The 15,642-nt window shown below is 37.8% G+C and overlaps 1 protein-coding gene across 5 annotated transcripts; it reads left to right on the top strand.

Moving 5' to 3' along the window:
- Positions 1–4,519: 4,519 nt before the first annotated feature.
- Positions 4,520–15,295, top strand: DTWD1 (DTW domain containing 1). 5 transcript variants are annotated; one of them, XM_041469260.1, is made up of 6 exons: positions 4,697–5,188; positions 6,447–6,501; positions 6,824–7,102; positions 8,142–8,285; positions 9,125–9,398; positions 13,192–15,295. In XM_041469260.1, exons 2-6 carry the CDS (start codon positions 6,484–6,486, stop codon positions 13,419–13,421), a joined length of 945 nt encoding a protein of 314 aa, XP_041325194.1. In that variant the 5' UTR covers positions 4,697–5,188; positions 6,447–6,483; the 3' UTR covers positions 13,422–15,295. The 5 variants fall into 5 exon arrangements, with proteins under 5 accessions (XP_041325197.1, XP_041325194.1, XP_041325198.1 ...); XM_041469263.1 differs by lacking the exons at positions 4,697–5,188; positions 6,447–6,501 and adding an exon at positions 4,520–4,674; XM_041469264.1 differs by lacking the exon at positions 6,447–6,501.
- Positions 15,296–15,642: the final 347 nt, after the last annotated feature.

Genomic DNA, 15,642 nt, shown 5'->3' with positions numbered 1-15,642 from the left:
TGTGCTTTTAACACTTTTCCTCAAAAATCTTGCTTTTACCCACACATTTAGAGGCAAGTGCTATCAACAGCTCAGTGTTCAGACACAGAGTTTAAGGCAGCTCAACCACCTGAATTTTATATCTGTCCTTCACTCTGCACAACTTGTTTTTATCAGCTTAACAGTATTTGGACTTGGACAAATGACAAGAATTAGGTTTCTTTCTTTTATAAATGTGAAGCAGTCAAAATTCATTCAGAATAGTTACAATATTCTTAAGTCTTATCGGCTAGTACCTATTTCAACACCGATTGTGAAATTCAATCAGTGTAATGCTATTTGATGAGAGGTTAATTTGAAAAAAATAATAAAATATTTTTTATTAATAATAACTTACTATGCAAAAAAGGTGAAAAGTCAAAATTTTAGAGAGATTGTTTTATGCTGGTGATAACAATGATCTGGTGAATACTGGGAATCTGTTCCTCTTTATTTCTGTACCAATATAGTGCTACTGATCCTACAGCATAAAGGAAGTAATTTTTGATAGCTAATTATGGAATTTTAAAAATATTTTTATAGTGAGAATTAAATTTGTTTGTAAAATTAATTACTTCTGGTTTAATTTATACTCTAAGTAGGTATACTTATCTAGTCTGTATTTTATTACATCAAGCATTTGCATGTTAAAGATAAATTTTAATGAAAGCTTACACATTTCCAGATCAAGTTGAAATTGTAAAACAATGTAGAACCTTGGCCCTTCACAGAGCCTTGAATTCTGACTCTACCCCAAACTGACCTCCCCAAGGAGAAAGTTACCCTGCGCTAGCAGTCACCATCCTGCTCAGGAACAGGGATCACTGCCTGAAGCAGATCACAAAGACAGCAGAGACATAGCTCAAAATCACCCCTGGTTTTTACAACTGTTATTTAAAATCCTTTAGGAAAGGAATTCACAGGAAATGACAGTGACTTCTCATTTGCCTTTCCTAAAGTATTTAAAGCCATAGCTAATTCCCACTGAAGTTGAATAAAAAACCCCAGAATTTACACTTTTTATGGTCAAGTCAGTCACTATATTTACACAGTATCTGGAATTTCCATTACCCAGTATATCTTATCTATGAATTCATGTAATCTTACAAAAATTTAATGACTTAGTTTGCTGTCAGAGGTATTTTTTTTTTACTTCCAAGTCAAACCATATCCATAAGACAGAATGCTGTGTACTTTTTTACATGCAAGCTAAAGAAACTCACCTCTACATTTCTACCATTTGACTCCTCAGCAATGTATGAACCCAAAAAATTTATAAATACTAATTTCGTAATTAATTCTACTTCACACAAGGAAATAAACAGTATTTTCAGCTATGACAATTCACACTACGAACTGTGAATATATTTCAGATAAGGAACAAAGTGTAAAACAGATACTTTGGGTGACTAAAAGATACTCTTAGAAATATGAAGAAACCAAAGTAGTTTTTCAAACTGGGTTTTTTTATCCCCTAAAAACATACAAAGATAGGTGTAATTCCATTTCTGTATCCAAGCAAAAGGAATTAAAAATATTTAATACTCCTTTGCTTTCCACATCTCACGTGTCTCAATCAGAGCTCCCTCTGTAGCAATTTGCTCAGTAACAATGTCTTTAAAATTTGGCCAGGTTTAGCAAGAAGGTAGGGGCTGGATTGATGATTTTATTGATTAAAAGCTCCAAGCAGGCAAAGACCTTACATCTATCTGGATCTACACCCAAATGTGTCTACACACAGAACTTAACACACTGTACAGGACCCCTGCATCACTGGAAGGATTGGAGGCTTGGAAGTGACCATTTTAGGCTCATCTTTCCTTTATTAACACCACGATCTGTGGAGAACAGGCTTGCATAGACTTTTACCTGCACTTTGTTTAGGCCTAAACAGAATGTTCCTAAAACCCAGGCAGACTTGGGGCTTTTAGTTTATTAGGTTTTTTCAAATTATAAACTTGACACTCCACACTCACAGACAGAGAGAAAGCTGTAAACAGTTATCTGGGCCAATGCCTGTTGGGTGCTCTGTTCAAGGGCAGTGAGATGTTCCTCTAGATACACAGGGCCGTACTGGCATGAGAAGACTTTTTGAGCACGTTTCTGTGCTTCAGTGACATGTGTTTATTCTCTTCTCCAAGTCTGAGTGTGCTCTGATGTTCATACAGACATTTACACATAACACTAAAGGAATAATCTTTTTGTAACTTACCCACCAAAAAGTAAAGCTCATCAACAGATACAACTCAGCCACTCCTTCTGCAACCAGCACATTGTAAAAACACTTTGTTCTGAAAATCATAGAAATGTAAATATGAAATTCAGTAATCTGTGAACTCTATTTTGCATAAAGAATTGCAATACAAGTATAAATACATTTTACATCTAAGGATCTCTAATTCTGGCAACATTGCAATGCAGACTGTGCTTTCCTCCTCTCTCATGTACTGCATTCAGAGAGGATTACATCATCTCAAAGAGCCAGAAAAACAGAAATAGACCAGGGAGGCCCATTACAGCAGACACAGAGTAATTAAAAAGACTATAACTTTTTAGTTAGAGAAGGAGATAACTCAAGAAAAAAGGGTCATTATGTTTCTAAAGAGACAAATAAAATCATGTGCAATTTAAGTTCTCGGAAAGGCCAGTAATGCCTTCCATCTGTTGAGAGCAGCCTTGGAAGCACAGGAGGAAACTGTTCCTTGATCTAGCAAAGAATTTAAACTAGCAGCTTAAATATTTGAGCAAATTGTTGGAACCAAAGGTAGTTGTTTGAACTTCAAATTGATCGCTTCACTGAAATAACTCAGTAAGCATTTAAACAAGTAATCAGTGTATTTTTAAGCACTCTGGTATTGCTGAAGGACACTGACATGCTCTATTTTAATAGCAGGACAGCAAGACTAATTCTTTAAAAAAGTAAATCAGTGAAATGTTATTGACTGCACTGAAACTATTAACACACACATGCTCATTCTGTGATGCTGTGATTTCAGGGTAAAATGGTCAAGTAAAACCAATTTAAAAATGTAAACAATTCAATACTTTGTCTTGATATCATCCTAAATTTAAGTGTTTCCATTTTTACGTCAGGTTCCTCCTCCTAGATACCTACTTTTTAAAAAATTCATATTTTATAACTAAATGTTCCACATTTTTTCAAGAATTTTTTGTTTCTTTGTTCCAGTGGGGGACAAAGGTCTGGTTCAAAGCCCAAAAGAGCACATTTTCTGGTTTAAAAGATTTGAGTGCATTAATACTTGCAAATAACGTAGGCAGGTCAAAAGAAATGTCCTGCTTCTTCCAAAAAGAATGTAATTCTGACAAATCACCGGTAACGACATTATACTGAATTCTTCAACAAACCAGAAAGGCATATACAGTCAAAGATTTCCCTAGCAGTCCTACTAGTGTAAGAAAAGAGAGAAAGGTAAAACCAGAACCAACTATTCTCCCTTTGATCCTCATCAGAACCTTCTGCCTCAGGGTTCAGGACTTTCTCTTATGTTAGTAATGGCATGGCCTGATCAAATCTTTTAAACAAAGGTTTATTCAGGATCATCATCAAGCAAGGTTCCAACCACAGAAAATTGCTGTACAGCATGCGGGCATTTTCCTCCATGGTATAGGTGTAAGAAAATAGAAAGTTAACACCAGAGAGGCGGCTCTCTTAAAGCTGCGCCATTTCTACAAAGCTCTTTTGCAGTGCCCAAGGGTCTTGGAAACACAACCTACACTCAAACTCAATTCTCAGTATTTACATTCATACGGTTTTGTCTTCTAACACACAAAATACTACTTCATCTCATTAGATGTTGAGAAACATTATGAATACCTGAAAGATTTTTAAAGGCACTGAATCTCAAAGACAGAACTTCCATTTCTGTCTCACTACCTCCATAATATAATAATATTATTATTATTCATGCACTTCTAAAGTGCACACTGAAGAAAAACTGACAAATCTGCCATATTCTCACATATTCAGTAATTTGTTTACCACCTGGAAGCTTTGTGAAGGTTGCAGATTAGCCGAAATTCACCCTAAAGGCTGAATATTGGGTAAATGCTACAATGGAGAGCAAACTCAACCAGGCCAAGGAATCCCACAGTAGAGATCCCATATTCCCTTCAGAGAGATATGCAAAACAAGCACAGAGGAATGCGGCAGCACAATTCCTCCAGCCAATAAATATGCTCTAAGGATCCTAGTGGGAGCGGGGAAATATACAGAGTAAAAAAAAAAAAAAAAAAAAAACCAAAAAAAACTTCTGATGTATCTTTCCTGGAGTTCTCATGGGAGTCAAAGCCGCAGCCTCACACCCCAGCGGCTTCCAGGCGGTGCCGCCTCACGGAGGGCAGCGCTGGGCAGGGCACGCAGGGCAGGAAACACCTGGCGTGGGCCCAGCTGGGAACGGCGGGATTCTCCCCCCTGCCCAGGCAGCTGGAAGCGATTTCTGGCCAGAATTTGTGACCTGAACCACAGAACAGCCCACGCCGGGTGTGAGGCGCCCGGACCAACACAAACCCCTCAGGCAGAGGGGAGCCGCGCTCAGCCCCGGGCTGTTTCCGCTCCCCGCCTCCCCGCGGCGGCCGAGCCCGGCACTTTCGTTCCGGGGCCTGCGAGGGCCGCGCGGGAGCTGCGCCGGGCGGCGGGTGAGGAGCGGGCGGTGCGGAGGGGCTGGAGCCGAGCGAGGAGCGGCTGAGCAGCTCCCGCCCCACCGCGGCGGTGGCGGCAGGAGAGAGGAGGCAGCGCGGCTCGGGAGCGCCGAGCGGCCGCGCTGTGCGCGGGGCGGGCTCGGGCGGCCCGCGGTCGGAAGCGGCTTTGCGCCCACGGGGGCCTCGGTGCCGCTGCGGCGGCGGGACGGGGCCGTTCAGACACGCCCAAGCGGCAGAACCGCGCTGTCATTCGGTGGCAGAGGCGGCGGCCGAAGGCCGTGCCCGCCGAGCGCCCTGCGCTGTCTGCCCTCAGAAGTTGCGGAGCCGGCCTGCGCTCACCCCGCTCGGGGGATAGCAGCGAGCGGCGGCAGGGACGGGGCTGTGGCCCTCCGTGAGCCGTACACGGCCCCCCGAGATGCACCGCCCGACGTGCTGAGTGGTGCTAGAATTGCGGCTGGAGTGTGGAGGGTACCCTCCACCGACAGCGATTTACCAGGGGTTTAGAGATGAGGTGCAGATGGAGTTGTTGTTTAGACTTAAAAATATGTGTCTGAAATGAGATTTGGGTCTTAAAATTGTAGTCTGTCATTTTCTGAGGTGTTCTGTACTGTATGTATAGTGGTGCAGCCTGGGCACAGCCATTATTTCCAGGCCACAGCGTATCCCTTGGTAGCATCGATAACAAAAGTGCTCCAGGGTGTCACCGTTGAGCGGCACAGAGTGTAAGACATTAAACCGAAAAGAATCGGTTTGCAGGCTGGGAATGCATGTCCAATTCCAGGGCCTCTCGCCCTCTGCTTCTTGAGGAAACTTGATAATAGCACAGGTTACTCTGAGATGTAAAGTATACTGGCTTTATCTCAGAGAAACTTGAAAGCAAATTGCACTAGAAAATTCGTATGCATATTAGATTTTGTGTTTATTTGAGTGGACTTCCCTGACCTTCCAAAAGTTAGACCTTGGCAGAGGGGAAGGTATCATAGCATGCATGAGTATTTAATTTTAGCAGAAAATAACAATTTTTTCTGGGATTGATTTTAATTCGGTGTTGGAAACTTAGCTTAGTTTTTTGGTTTTGTTACTTTCCAATTACATTACGCTTGATTTTATTTAAACGCTTCATTTTGGATTACATTTCAGGACTTACTGTTTGTTTGTTTTTGTTAAACATGACTTTGCTACATGATTTCATAAGTGTGATCCTTGACATGAAAAAGTAAATCTAAATTAGCTGAAAGTAAATCCTGAGAATAACTTCTTTCATTGCATGTGATGCAGCACGAAGTGCCAAAGGCAGTTTATAACTACTGCAGGCTGTGCAGGCTGGGGGCTGCTTTGGGGATCAGTGAGAGGGGTTGTGACAGCACAGCAGCACTAATTCTGTCTGCCCTGCGGTGGGCACACGATCATGTTTCTCATGCCTTGCTCACAGTACATGGTGAAAATTCTGTTCCAGCTGCAGAGGGTGAGACAACAGCTGTCCTGAAGAAAGCCTGACAAAAATCCATCAATGGTACTAAATAAACACAAACTTGTGGAAGTCTAGACTGGGTCAGCACTTACTATCTGGAACATGGGGCACCAAAGCCCTCTTCTAGCTGTTACTTTTCACATCAAGCTCTTCTGCTGGAAAATTTCTTCTATTTCACAGAGTTCTATCCAAGAGGGATTTCATTCAGGTTATTTGGTTGGCCCACATACAATAAATTATAGGATAGAGATCTAAATTAGCACAATTAACTTTTGTCTTGTAAATTTATATCCTGTAGGCATATAATTCCTTGTCAGTAGTCATGTTGGAGACTAATGGGATTGCTCATCCAGGTAAACACTGCTTACCAGTGTTTTTATAAACTTTTAGGCACAGATCTTAACAACAGAGAAATAATAGACTTCTGCAGGACTTAAGTGAGTGGGATAATGAATATGCATCTGTGCATTAAGCATGCAGATCTCAAGTTCTTTCTAGCTGTTTATCTCATGCTCTCCTGAAATCTCTGAATCAGATGATTTTATTATTCTTTCTGTTGTAGGAAATACCTTATTTAATGAGATGGTTTTGTTAAATGGGATAATACAGAATATTTTCCAGTAGATTAGTTCATAGTAATTGGATTTTCATTTAACAACATCTTGTCTGTTTCAGCTAACTATGTCTTTAAATTCATCTACACTTTTAAATGAAGAAAACGCTCAAGAAGCAAAAAGAAATACTGAGTGTTTGGAAAGCCTACTGCAGACTCCATCATTGATTCAAGATAGTCCACTCCAACAATTACAGTTAGCATCCCAGGAAGTACTGGAAAAGGCAAAAAAGAGTGGGAGATCAAAATGCCCCCGATGCAATAGTTCAAGGATGTTTTATTGTTATACATGCTTTGTTCCTGTTGAAACTGTCCCTACCAAAGAAATTCCAACTGTGAAGGTTAGTATTTCTTAATGATTTTTTGAAATATTTTTTGGGTTTTAGTTACTGTGGACAGAGAATAGTCTGTCTGCAACCATTTCTTTTCTGACTCATTCTTTACAGACATTCATTTTGAACACAGCTATAAGTATGAATAAACTACAGTTAGATAAAATAACTGTTCTTACTTGAGGAATTACATGTACAAACACTGAAAACGTTCCAATCCTCACATAAACATTTATATGTCTTCTAGATGAGAATATAGGCTGAAGTCCCTCAGCTTCTCATGCAACTGTGTTTCCACTTAGTTGTTGAAAGTTTCTTTATGGTGCTCTTGCACATTCTTCAATTTCTAATAACTCTGGCCAGAAAACATTATATTGTGAAAAAAAATTTGTCCAAAACCAAGGGTGAATTTTACATAAAATGTGACCTAAAAGACATTCCTATATGTCCTGGTTCTATAATTCAGATAACTGCTCTTAAAATATAAATAGTGTAATGCCTTTCAGCTGAGTTATTGGGGAAACTATCAGAGAGGACTGAGACATTTTGCAAAATCAGTTAGGATCTAAGATGCATTTTGAAGACATTGGAGTTTGAAAGCATCATAAAAATACTTTAGAAATACTTTTGAAATTTGACCTAGTAAACTTAGGTTTACTAATTTATTGTTTACTAATTTACTTATTTCATTGAAATAGTCATTTTCACAGTTGGGTGAATACCTAATAGAGATAAGTATTCATATCTAGAATCATTATATTGCTCAAATTAAGACCACATCCAGCTTACCTTATTGATTCTTTTTCTGGAGATTTTACCACACTACTGTGGCAGCATTCCAAAGTGCATCATTTACTTCGCTATTTGCAAAAATTTAATTTAATAGGTGCTTCTTCTAACTTGTCTCCAGTTTAGTTCCAAACCTATCAAAAATTATCAGATACATTTTAATTACACACCCATAGGAACTTCTCCCAGATTCTGAATGTTTTGTATAGATGTTTGTAAATATGATGATAAATACTGCTTTTTTCTTCTTTTACTCTAGTTGCCTTTGAAGATTGACATTATTAAACACCCAAACGAAACCGACGGCAAAAGCACTGCTGTGCATGCCAAACTCCTGGCACCTGATGATGTTACAATTTACAAATACCCTTGCATTCCAGAGTATGAAGAGAAGAGGCACGAAGTAAGAGATCCTCTAGAGATAGCCAGGCTTTATGCTGGGGAGCTTCCTCCTGCAGTGGTAGTGCCCTGCAGGGAGAAAACCACTGTTCCGTTAGTGCAGCCCATCCTGGGCTCTCTCAAAGCTTAGCTCTGCAAACACACAGTTCTGGACTGTAACCTTTTCTCCAAAGCTGAGAAAGACTGCAGCACTATTTAACCACCTTGAATTTTCTATGTTTGTCTCCTCACATAATGGAGAATTGGATTTACTGTGTATCTGAAGAAATATTTTGCCTATAAATGAAAGAATTCAACTTGGAGCAAGTTAAACAGCAGTTGAATGTTGTGCTCATATTTAGCAGCTGAAATATTTAAATCTCCTTAAAATTTTTAGTATTTGCTATGACACTAAAATTCAAGTCTTGACTCAAGTCATAGCATAGAACACAAAAAAAGTGAGTTATGAACTTGGATGTATATGTTCATTTAAATGGTAAGCGATCGTTTTTGCCCCTCCTGCCCCATATAATGCAGTGACAAGTGACATTTGAACTTCCTCAGGGCTGACACCATTGTCTTGGCTGAAAAATCTTTTTATCCAGAAGTAGTAGAGTTGGTAGTAGAGGCATGGAAATAACATTAATTAAAAATCTCTGTTAAGGATCTCAATTCATTAACGTGCTTTTAACATGGATTTAACACTGTATTAGATAATAGAATATTTTTAAGAGATACTCTTTCATGCTGTCCTGACTTAAATGTTTGTAGACATGGTAGAAAATGTCTGTTCTTTAATATAACAGTTCCTGTTGTCTATTAGGTTTCATTGACAATCAGATCTCTCTTGTTTTCTTCATTCAGGTAGCACTTATATTTCCTGGCCCCAACTCAGTTTCAGTAAAAGATATTGCTTTCCATCTCCAAAAGTACACCAAGAAAGGTGTCTGTTCTAGTGACGATGGCTGTTCCAGAGAGCCCCTTCTTAAACAAGCAAAAATAGAACATGAAGAAGAAAAAAATCCAAATGAATGCATCTTAAGCAGCAGGAGTGAAGGCACTAGACTGAAGAAAATAATATTTATTGACAGTACCTGGAATCAAACTAACAAGATAATAACTGATGAACGACTTCAAGGTAAAAAAATACAAGTTGATACTGAGGCATTATTGGTGCAGAAATGATTAAAGGACATATGTTTATAACAGACCTGAGCACAATGTAAGCTTGTATGTACCCCTATCTCTGAGTGTATATGAAGGATTCAGCAGCTTATTCCAGGGCTGTAAAATACTTCCTGACCCAAAGACTCCGTTACTTTTCATGTCATATAATGTATTTTGCAAAAAGATAATACTAGTACTAAGAAAGCATTTACATTTATTTGTCTCACTTCTCTATTGGAGCAAATTTCCTCAGTCTCAGAGAATGGGAGCTGTCATGTTAGACACTAGAACAGTAGTTTGAATGGCCTCTGAAGGAAGCCAGGAAGATCTTTTTGCAGGTGGCTGCCTACTTTCCAGAGACCCACGGGACCATTTGTGTCCATGTTTGTGGCAGACAGACCCCAAGAAGGTAAAGGAGGGATTTGGGAAGTTCAGCACAGGTTTGTCATGGCTTGGATTCTCTTTCTCCTGAAGCTGTTAATGGACATTTCCATGATGTCACTACTCCAGACAAAAAGGGAATGGCTGCTTGCCCTCCACACCCTTCCAACTTTGAGAGCAGAAACCAGTAATTCTGCAAAAAGTTTTTGTCGTAGGCTCTTTACAAGAAGTTTACATTTAAGCATTCTAATTAAAACCACAAAAGACAAAACAATTTAGCAATAGCATTCCATTTCCTTTGAGATTAATAGGAGTTTGAAAATACTTTAATTAGTGCAAAAACTGCACTTAGCTGGGAGGCAGGTTGTCAAGTTTATATGCTATATATATATATATATACACATATATACACTACTACTGCTTCACACTGGATGCTACAAGGAATTTCACAGACTTTCTTGCATAGAAGATGGATGTTACCTTGCTGTCTAGTCAGTTCATGAAAGAATCCCACATGTTAGTATGATGTATTGGCTAATTAAAATCCTGTTATAAGTATTTAGTTTAACACAAAACATACTCTGTCAGCTACATTGAAGTATTACTGTAAAGATTAGAGGAATTGCATGTTGACGTAATGTAAGGCATTTGAAACTTATTTTAAGAGGACAAATTCAATGAAAGTAACAGGCAGCCAGGGGAACTGAAAATTTCCATGGAAGCCTATGCATATATTAGTCAAAAAGTCTTAATTGGTGTTACTTTGGAGCTCTTGAATGGTTTCCAGTTTCCCCATGACAATGCTGATTTGGTGGACTACTCTCTGCTTTCTAGAACATCTGTTCCAGCTGTTTTGCAGCTCCCTGGGTTCCTGGGCACCTTTCAGGATTGCTGTGAGGTTTAATAGTGTCATGCAAGTCAGTTTCTAGTATGGGAGAACTTTACCCATCCACACATTGGGTGTAACAGTGTGCACAGCCTGTGCATGTATTGCTTTCCTTAGTGCTTGTCATAAAGAACATAAATTGCATTAATACCCCTTTTAGAGATTGCAGTTTTCACTTTGAGGATGAATGGGGCAGAGTTTCCTTAGGCATAAACTGATGACATTTTTATGTTGTACATACATGAAAAATAGAGAACTGTTTTCATTTTTCAGTTCAATTGCAAATGAAGTCATCATCCAACAAAATATCCATCGTATGTTCAAGTTCAAAAAGGAGTGTTCATAATTCCAAATAAAAAGTAATTGCCATACTTATTAAGTTACAAGAAATATTGAATGAAAACATTAATGAAGCCAAGAAAATGTAAAGAAATGCCTTGTGTTTTGTAAGCCTGTATTTATATAGACAGTAAATCTAGTAAATTGTGCTGCAAGAGAAAGCAAATGAGTACATCGATCTTAAAATAAGCTGAGAGAACTTGGACAAAATATACTTCTGTATCTTGGAAAAGTGCTTTATATATCTTTAGAAAACAAAACCACATCAGCTAAAGATAAGAAATACATGAGAGTTGGTAATGTCTAGGATTGATTACTTCATTAAAAGGGATCCCTAGATCAGAAAACAGTTGAATCTAATGTTAATGATGACTTTCTCACATGAGTGATGGAGCTTATTGGCAATATCACCATGATTGTTAAAGGAACTGATTGCTTTGGGGTTTTTTTCCCTGTAAGTTTGAACTGCTTTGTATCAGCCAAATATTTTATTAGCTTATTCATTAGTATTGTGGGGTTTCATGTGAACAGTGCATATTTGTAAACAAACATTGCCTTTGGCTGTATACAGATCCAGTACAGATGAAAAATGCTCAGTAAACTTTTATCCTTAACCCCCTCTTTTTTTTTTTTTTTTTTTTTTATTAAAGGTCCTAAAGTCTTTTGTTTGAAAGTAACTGATACTGCACTTGTGGAAACCTCAGTAGTGTCCGTGGTCTTGCCTTCAGTGAACTTTTGTTTGTATTCAAACCACAATTACGTGGGCGTTTACGTTGGAGGAATCATTCCTGAGATTTACTTCACTGCTTTTAGGGTGAAAGCACTGTGGATTTGATGGAAGTTTTCATTTTGGTTAAGGCTGAGAATTCAAGTGTTGAAAATTCTTGAGGGCAACAAGCTTAATGCAGTTTCCTACTGCTATTCTAAGTTACACATGTGTAGGATTATTAGAGGTAATAATTAGACTGTATGCTATTTTGAGGTTTTGGTTCTGAAATGCCAATAATAACATTTAAATTCAGGGACAGACTCTCCTGTTCAGGTTTTTTTTTAAAATGTTGTAATAGAGATTTCTTCTACAAAGCAGGATACCATACATTACTACCTGCAAAGTAAACAACTAAATCCCTCTTGCAATTACACTGAAAAGAATTCAAGACAGTTTGTAGGCTAAAAGTGTAGAATTACAAGTGCTGGGCTCTAGCCTGAATTTGGACCTTACCGAAACTTCCCTGTCCATAACTTCCAAGCAATTCTTAGACCATACTAGTTTTTGTACTGTTACCTGTACTAAACTGTCCCATGAGACAGAGTATCAGAGTGTGATAGAAAAAGATAACTTTGCAATCTGCTTCTGATATTGTTGACAGGTGTGTACCCTGTTCTTCATGATCCAGCTGCCCGTCCTGTTTAAAAAGTGATAACACATTAAATTGGTTTCAGTTTTGAATAGTTTGTGCATCATAAAAACTAAGATACCTGTTTAAAATTCATCTGAATAACAGAATAGTTACAGAGACTATAAGTAGATTAAAGATTTTTTTTTTGTGCCATACAGACACCAAATTCCCTCTTTCATCTTAAGTGAGAATGCTTTTAGTATCTACTAAAGTTAATTACAAGATGCTGTCATACTTACTCCTGAGTAATTTCAGTGACATTTCAGTTACTTAACAAGCAGAAATTTAAAGCTCCTGGCTCTTGCAAATAGTCCTCGCTTCAGCAACACTCACAGTCTAAGTGATTCTGTTTTACACTTGAAAAGTATTAACTCTGCATAAGATGAAATAATAATTTTCTGAACATTGACAAGTCTTGGTAGCTGTGGGTTTCACTCTTGCCATGTGAAGCGACTCTGCTGTTTACTGAGAGCTGTGTGGCTGTTTGAATGAAAGGATAACGTGTAATTAACTGCAGATTTGGAGATTGTAACCTAGGATTTACAACACTTCATCAAATTCCAAAGTGGTCCAAAAAGGAGGATGAAGTTATTGCCTCAATTTTAGAGATGAAAAGTGTAGGTACAGGAAGAGAAATTATTTTCATGCAGGCACTGAGCAAGCTAGCAGCAAAGTCAGAAAACAAAACTAAAGTATTTTTTGACATTCCTGCCACCAATCCACATTGTCTAATCTAGGTAATCTTTTTTCCTTGACAGGGTTACTGCAAATTGAGTTGAAGACAAGGAAAACTTGCTTTTGGCGTCATCAGAAGGGAAAACCAGATACATACCTTTCCACAATAGAAGCAATTTATTATTTCCTTGTGGACTATCATCAGGAGATTTTGAAAGAGAGCTACAAAGGACAATATGATAATCTGCTTTTTTTCTTTTCATTTATGTATACATTGATTAAAGATGCCAAGTGTTGTGCAGGAAAAGAGTAAGCTGTCTGTCAGTACATGACACTACTTTTTTTTCTAATAATAAATGGCACAAACATAACTAGGATTTTTTTTTTTTTTGCAAATAGACTGTACTCTAGATAATGTCCAGAAGTGAGCTGCAGACCTCCTCCTGCACGCTTGAGGTTGTAGAACTACTCACATGAGCAGTCTGATTAGAGTTACTTATTTGAAAACAGTTACATTTTGCTGTACTTCAACCTACGGGCCTGATGTGCTCACTGTGATGAGCACATTTCCTGAAATGGGAGTGGAGGACTTACCTCTCTTGCCATTAGGAGTGATCTCTTTTAACTGTAAGCAGGAATTAGCATGCTGGCTTTTCATTGTTACTAATACTTATGGCAGATGTTTTCTTTGTGGTTTACACAGCAATACTGATTTTGCCTTCGTGGCATCAAAGGCTTACTGAATGAGCAGATAGTGTTCAGTTGCTCAGGAGAGAGTGGCAGCAATAGAGAATGAAAGAACACATTAATTGAATATGAATTATATACTTTCAAGATTAATTCTGGGAAATTCTTCTAGTAATAAAAAAGTGGTCTCTTTAAACACTGTTATACAATGAATGATTTCTCTAGTACTATTCATGTACTCTTATATTAGGATTATTCTCAACTTCTTGGGTAATTTTAGACTTCTTCAAACAAATTTAGTTAAGTGTTTATTACTGTTATATATTATCATTATTTGGGGGAGCACTAACCTAACAAATATCACTGTGGTATATTGTAGGCACCACAAATATTGGTTCTGACCACAATATTTCTGAGGCTTCCTTAAACTAAGCAGGCTGTGAATCTGCTCTGTTTTTCCTTTTGCAGTAATGGGCCAGATTAGAACATCTAAGTAAGACTTTGTGCTGATGGGAGTTTTGTCATAGGTGTAGTGCTGCTGTCAGAGTCATCACGTGTGAATGCAGTTTTGCCAAGCTACACCAGTACAGCCAGTGCTGGCAGAAATAACAGACCTGAGCTTCAGAGCAGAGTTATATGAATATATTTTAGATCATACATTGATAATTATATTCCTAAAGTAGAAAAAAATGTTTTATTAGAGGTACAATATAAGATGGATAAATATTTCTGAATATTCTTAGAAATGTGTTACTTAAGACAAAATACGTCTTGTCAAAGTGACAGACTGAAAAATTACAATAGATTATTTTTTAAACAAAACATCCAAGCTTTTGTTGTCACTTGTAGCATACTCTCAAGGAGGACACTCACACACCCTGGTGAACATAGAAATAGTGTCTTGGAAAATACTTAAGAAAATGTTTTTATACTTACACAGCAGTCCATACAGGCTCAAATAGCTGGTTTGTACTGCATTTTTAATGCTTCAAGATAGTGAAATCTTAATATTGCTTCAAACACAAGATACAAATACGCTCTCTACATCATACCTCATATTGGTGTGCTTATCTGCACAAGTGCATATAAAAATGCATTTCAGTGGACAACAAAAACATATCCCCATTTGCAGAACAAAATGCTGGTTATGTTATGAAATTATGAAATGTTCATGAACTATAACAGCACCACAGGAAACACAGGCTTGAAGTCAGAATGCGAAAGATAATTTTTATATCTACCTATATACTGAGTTCACGTGCCAAGCAATGAGAAAAATCAGCAGTCATGTCTCAGTGCTATTGAAACAACACTGCCTATTCATTTGGTTCTTATTGCTATTGAAAAGTTATTTTGGCTTTTTTAAATGATTAATGTTATTCCCTTTGGTATGAATTTTGATAGTCTTTTGACATTTCAATCTGTTCTTGTATTTCTTAAACAAAGATTGTTGTATTTTTTTTTTTAAATCACACAAGTATAATAGCTTGAGAAGGAAACTTTCACCCACTTTAAATAAACAAACATAAAATTAACTCACTGACCTAATGTTTTACAAGAACCAGAGAGAAAAATCTGGGGGGAGATGGGGAGTTATTTCCAAGACACGTTTCCCTGAAAACATGTTTTTTATTTAAGAAGCAGAGGTCAGATAAAAGCTTGTATAAGCTGTTCTTCGTTACTTTTGGAAAATAGTTTCATAAGGTGAAAAATTGTTTCCAAATTTAAGTTTTGTGTATCTCACTTTATTTGAACAATGGGAATTAAGAACCTTTTCCAAAAGCAAATTAGTTTTAACTCTCAGATGAAATTAATGTACAGAAAGGATTTTAAATCTGGCATACTGT

This window comes from Pyrgilauda ruficollis, unplaced genomic scaffold, assembly GCF_017590135.1.
Source record: "Pyrgilauda ruficollis isolate IOZ18807 unplaced genomic scaffold, ASM1759013v1 scaffold23, whole genome shotgun sequence".
Classification (NCBI taxonomy): domain Eukaryota; kingdom Metazoa; phylum Chordata; class Aves; order Passeriformes; family Passeridae; genus Pyrgilauda; species Pyrgilauda ruficollis.
Note: the sequence above shows the minus strand (reverse complement) of the source record. Positions and strands in the feature narration are given on the sequence as shown.

Coding starts and splice junctions, on each gene's coding strand:
- DTWD1 (XM_041469260.1), top strand. Junction 7,103..8,141: donor AAGAAATTCCAACTGTGAAG/GTTAGTATTTCT, acceptor CTTTTACTCTAG/TTGCCTTTGAAGATTGACAT. Junction 8,286..9,124: donor ATGAAGAGAAGAGGCACGAA/GTAAGAGATCCT, acceptor TTCTTCATTCAG/GTAGCACTTATATTTCCTGG.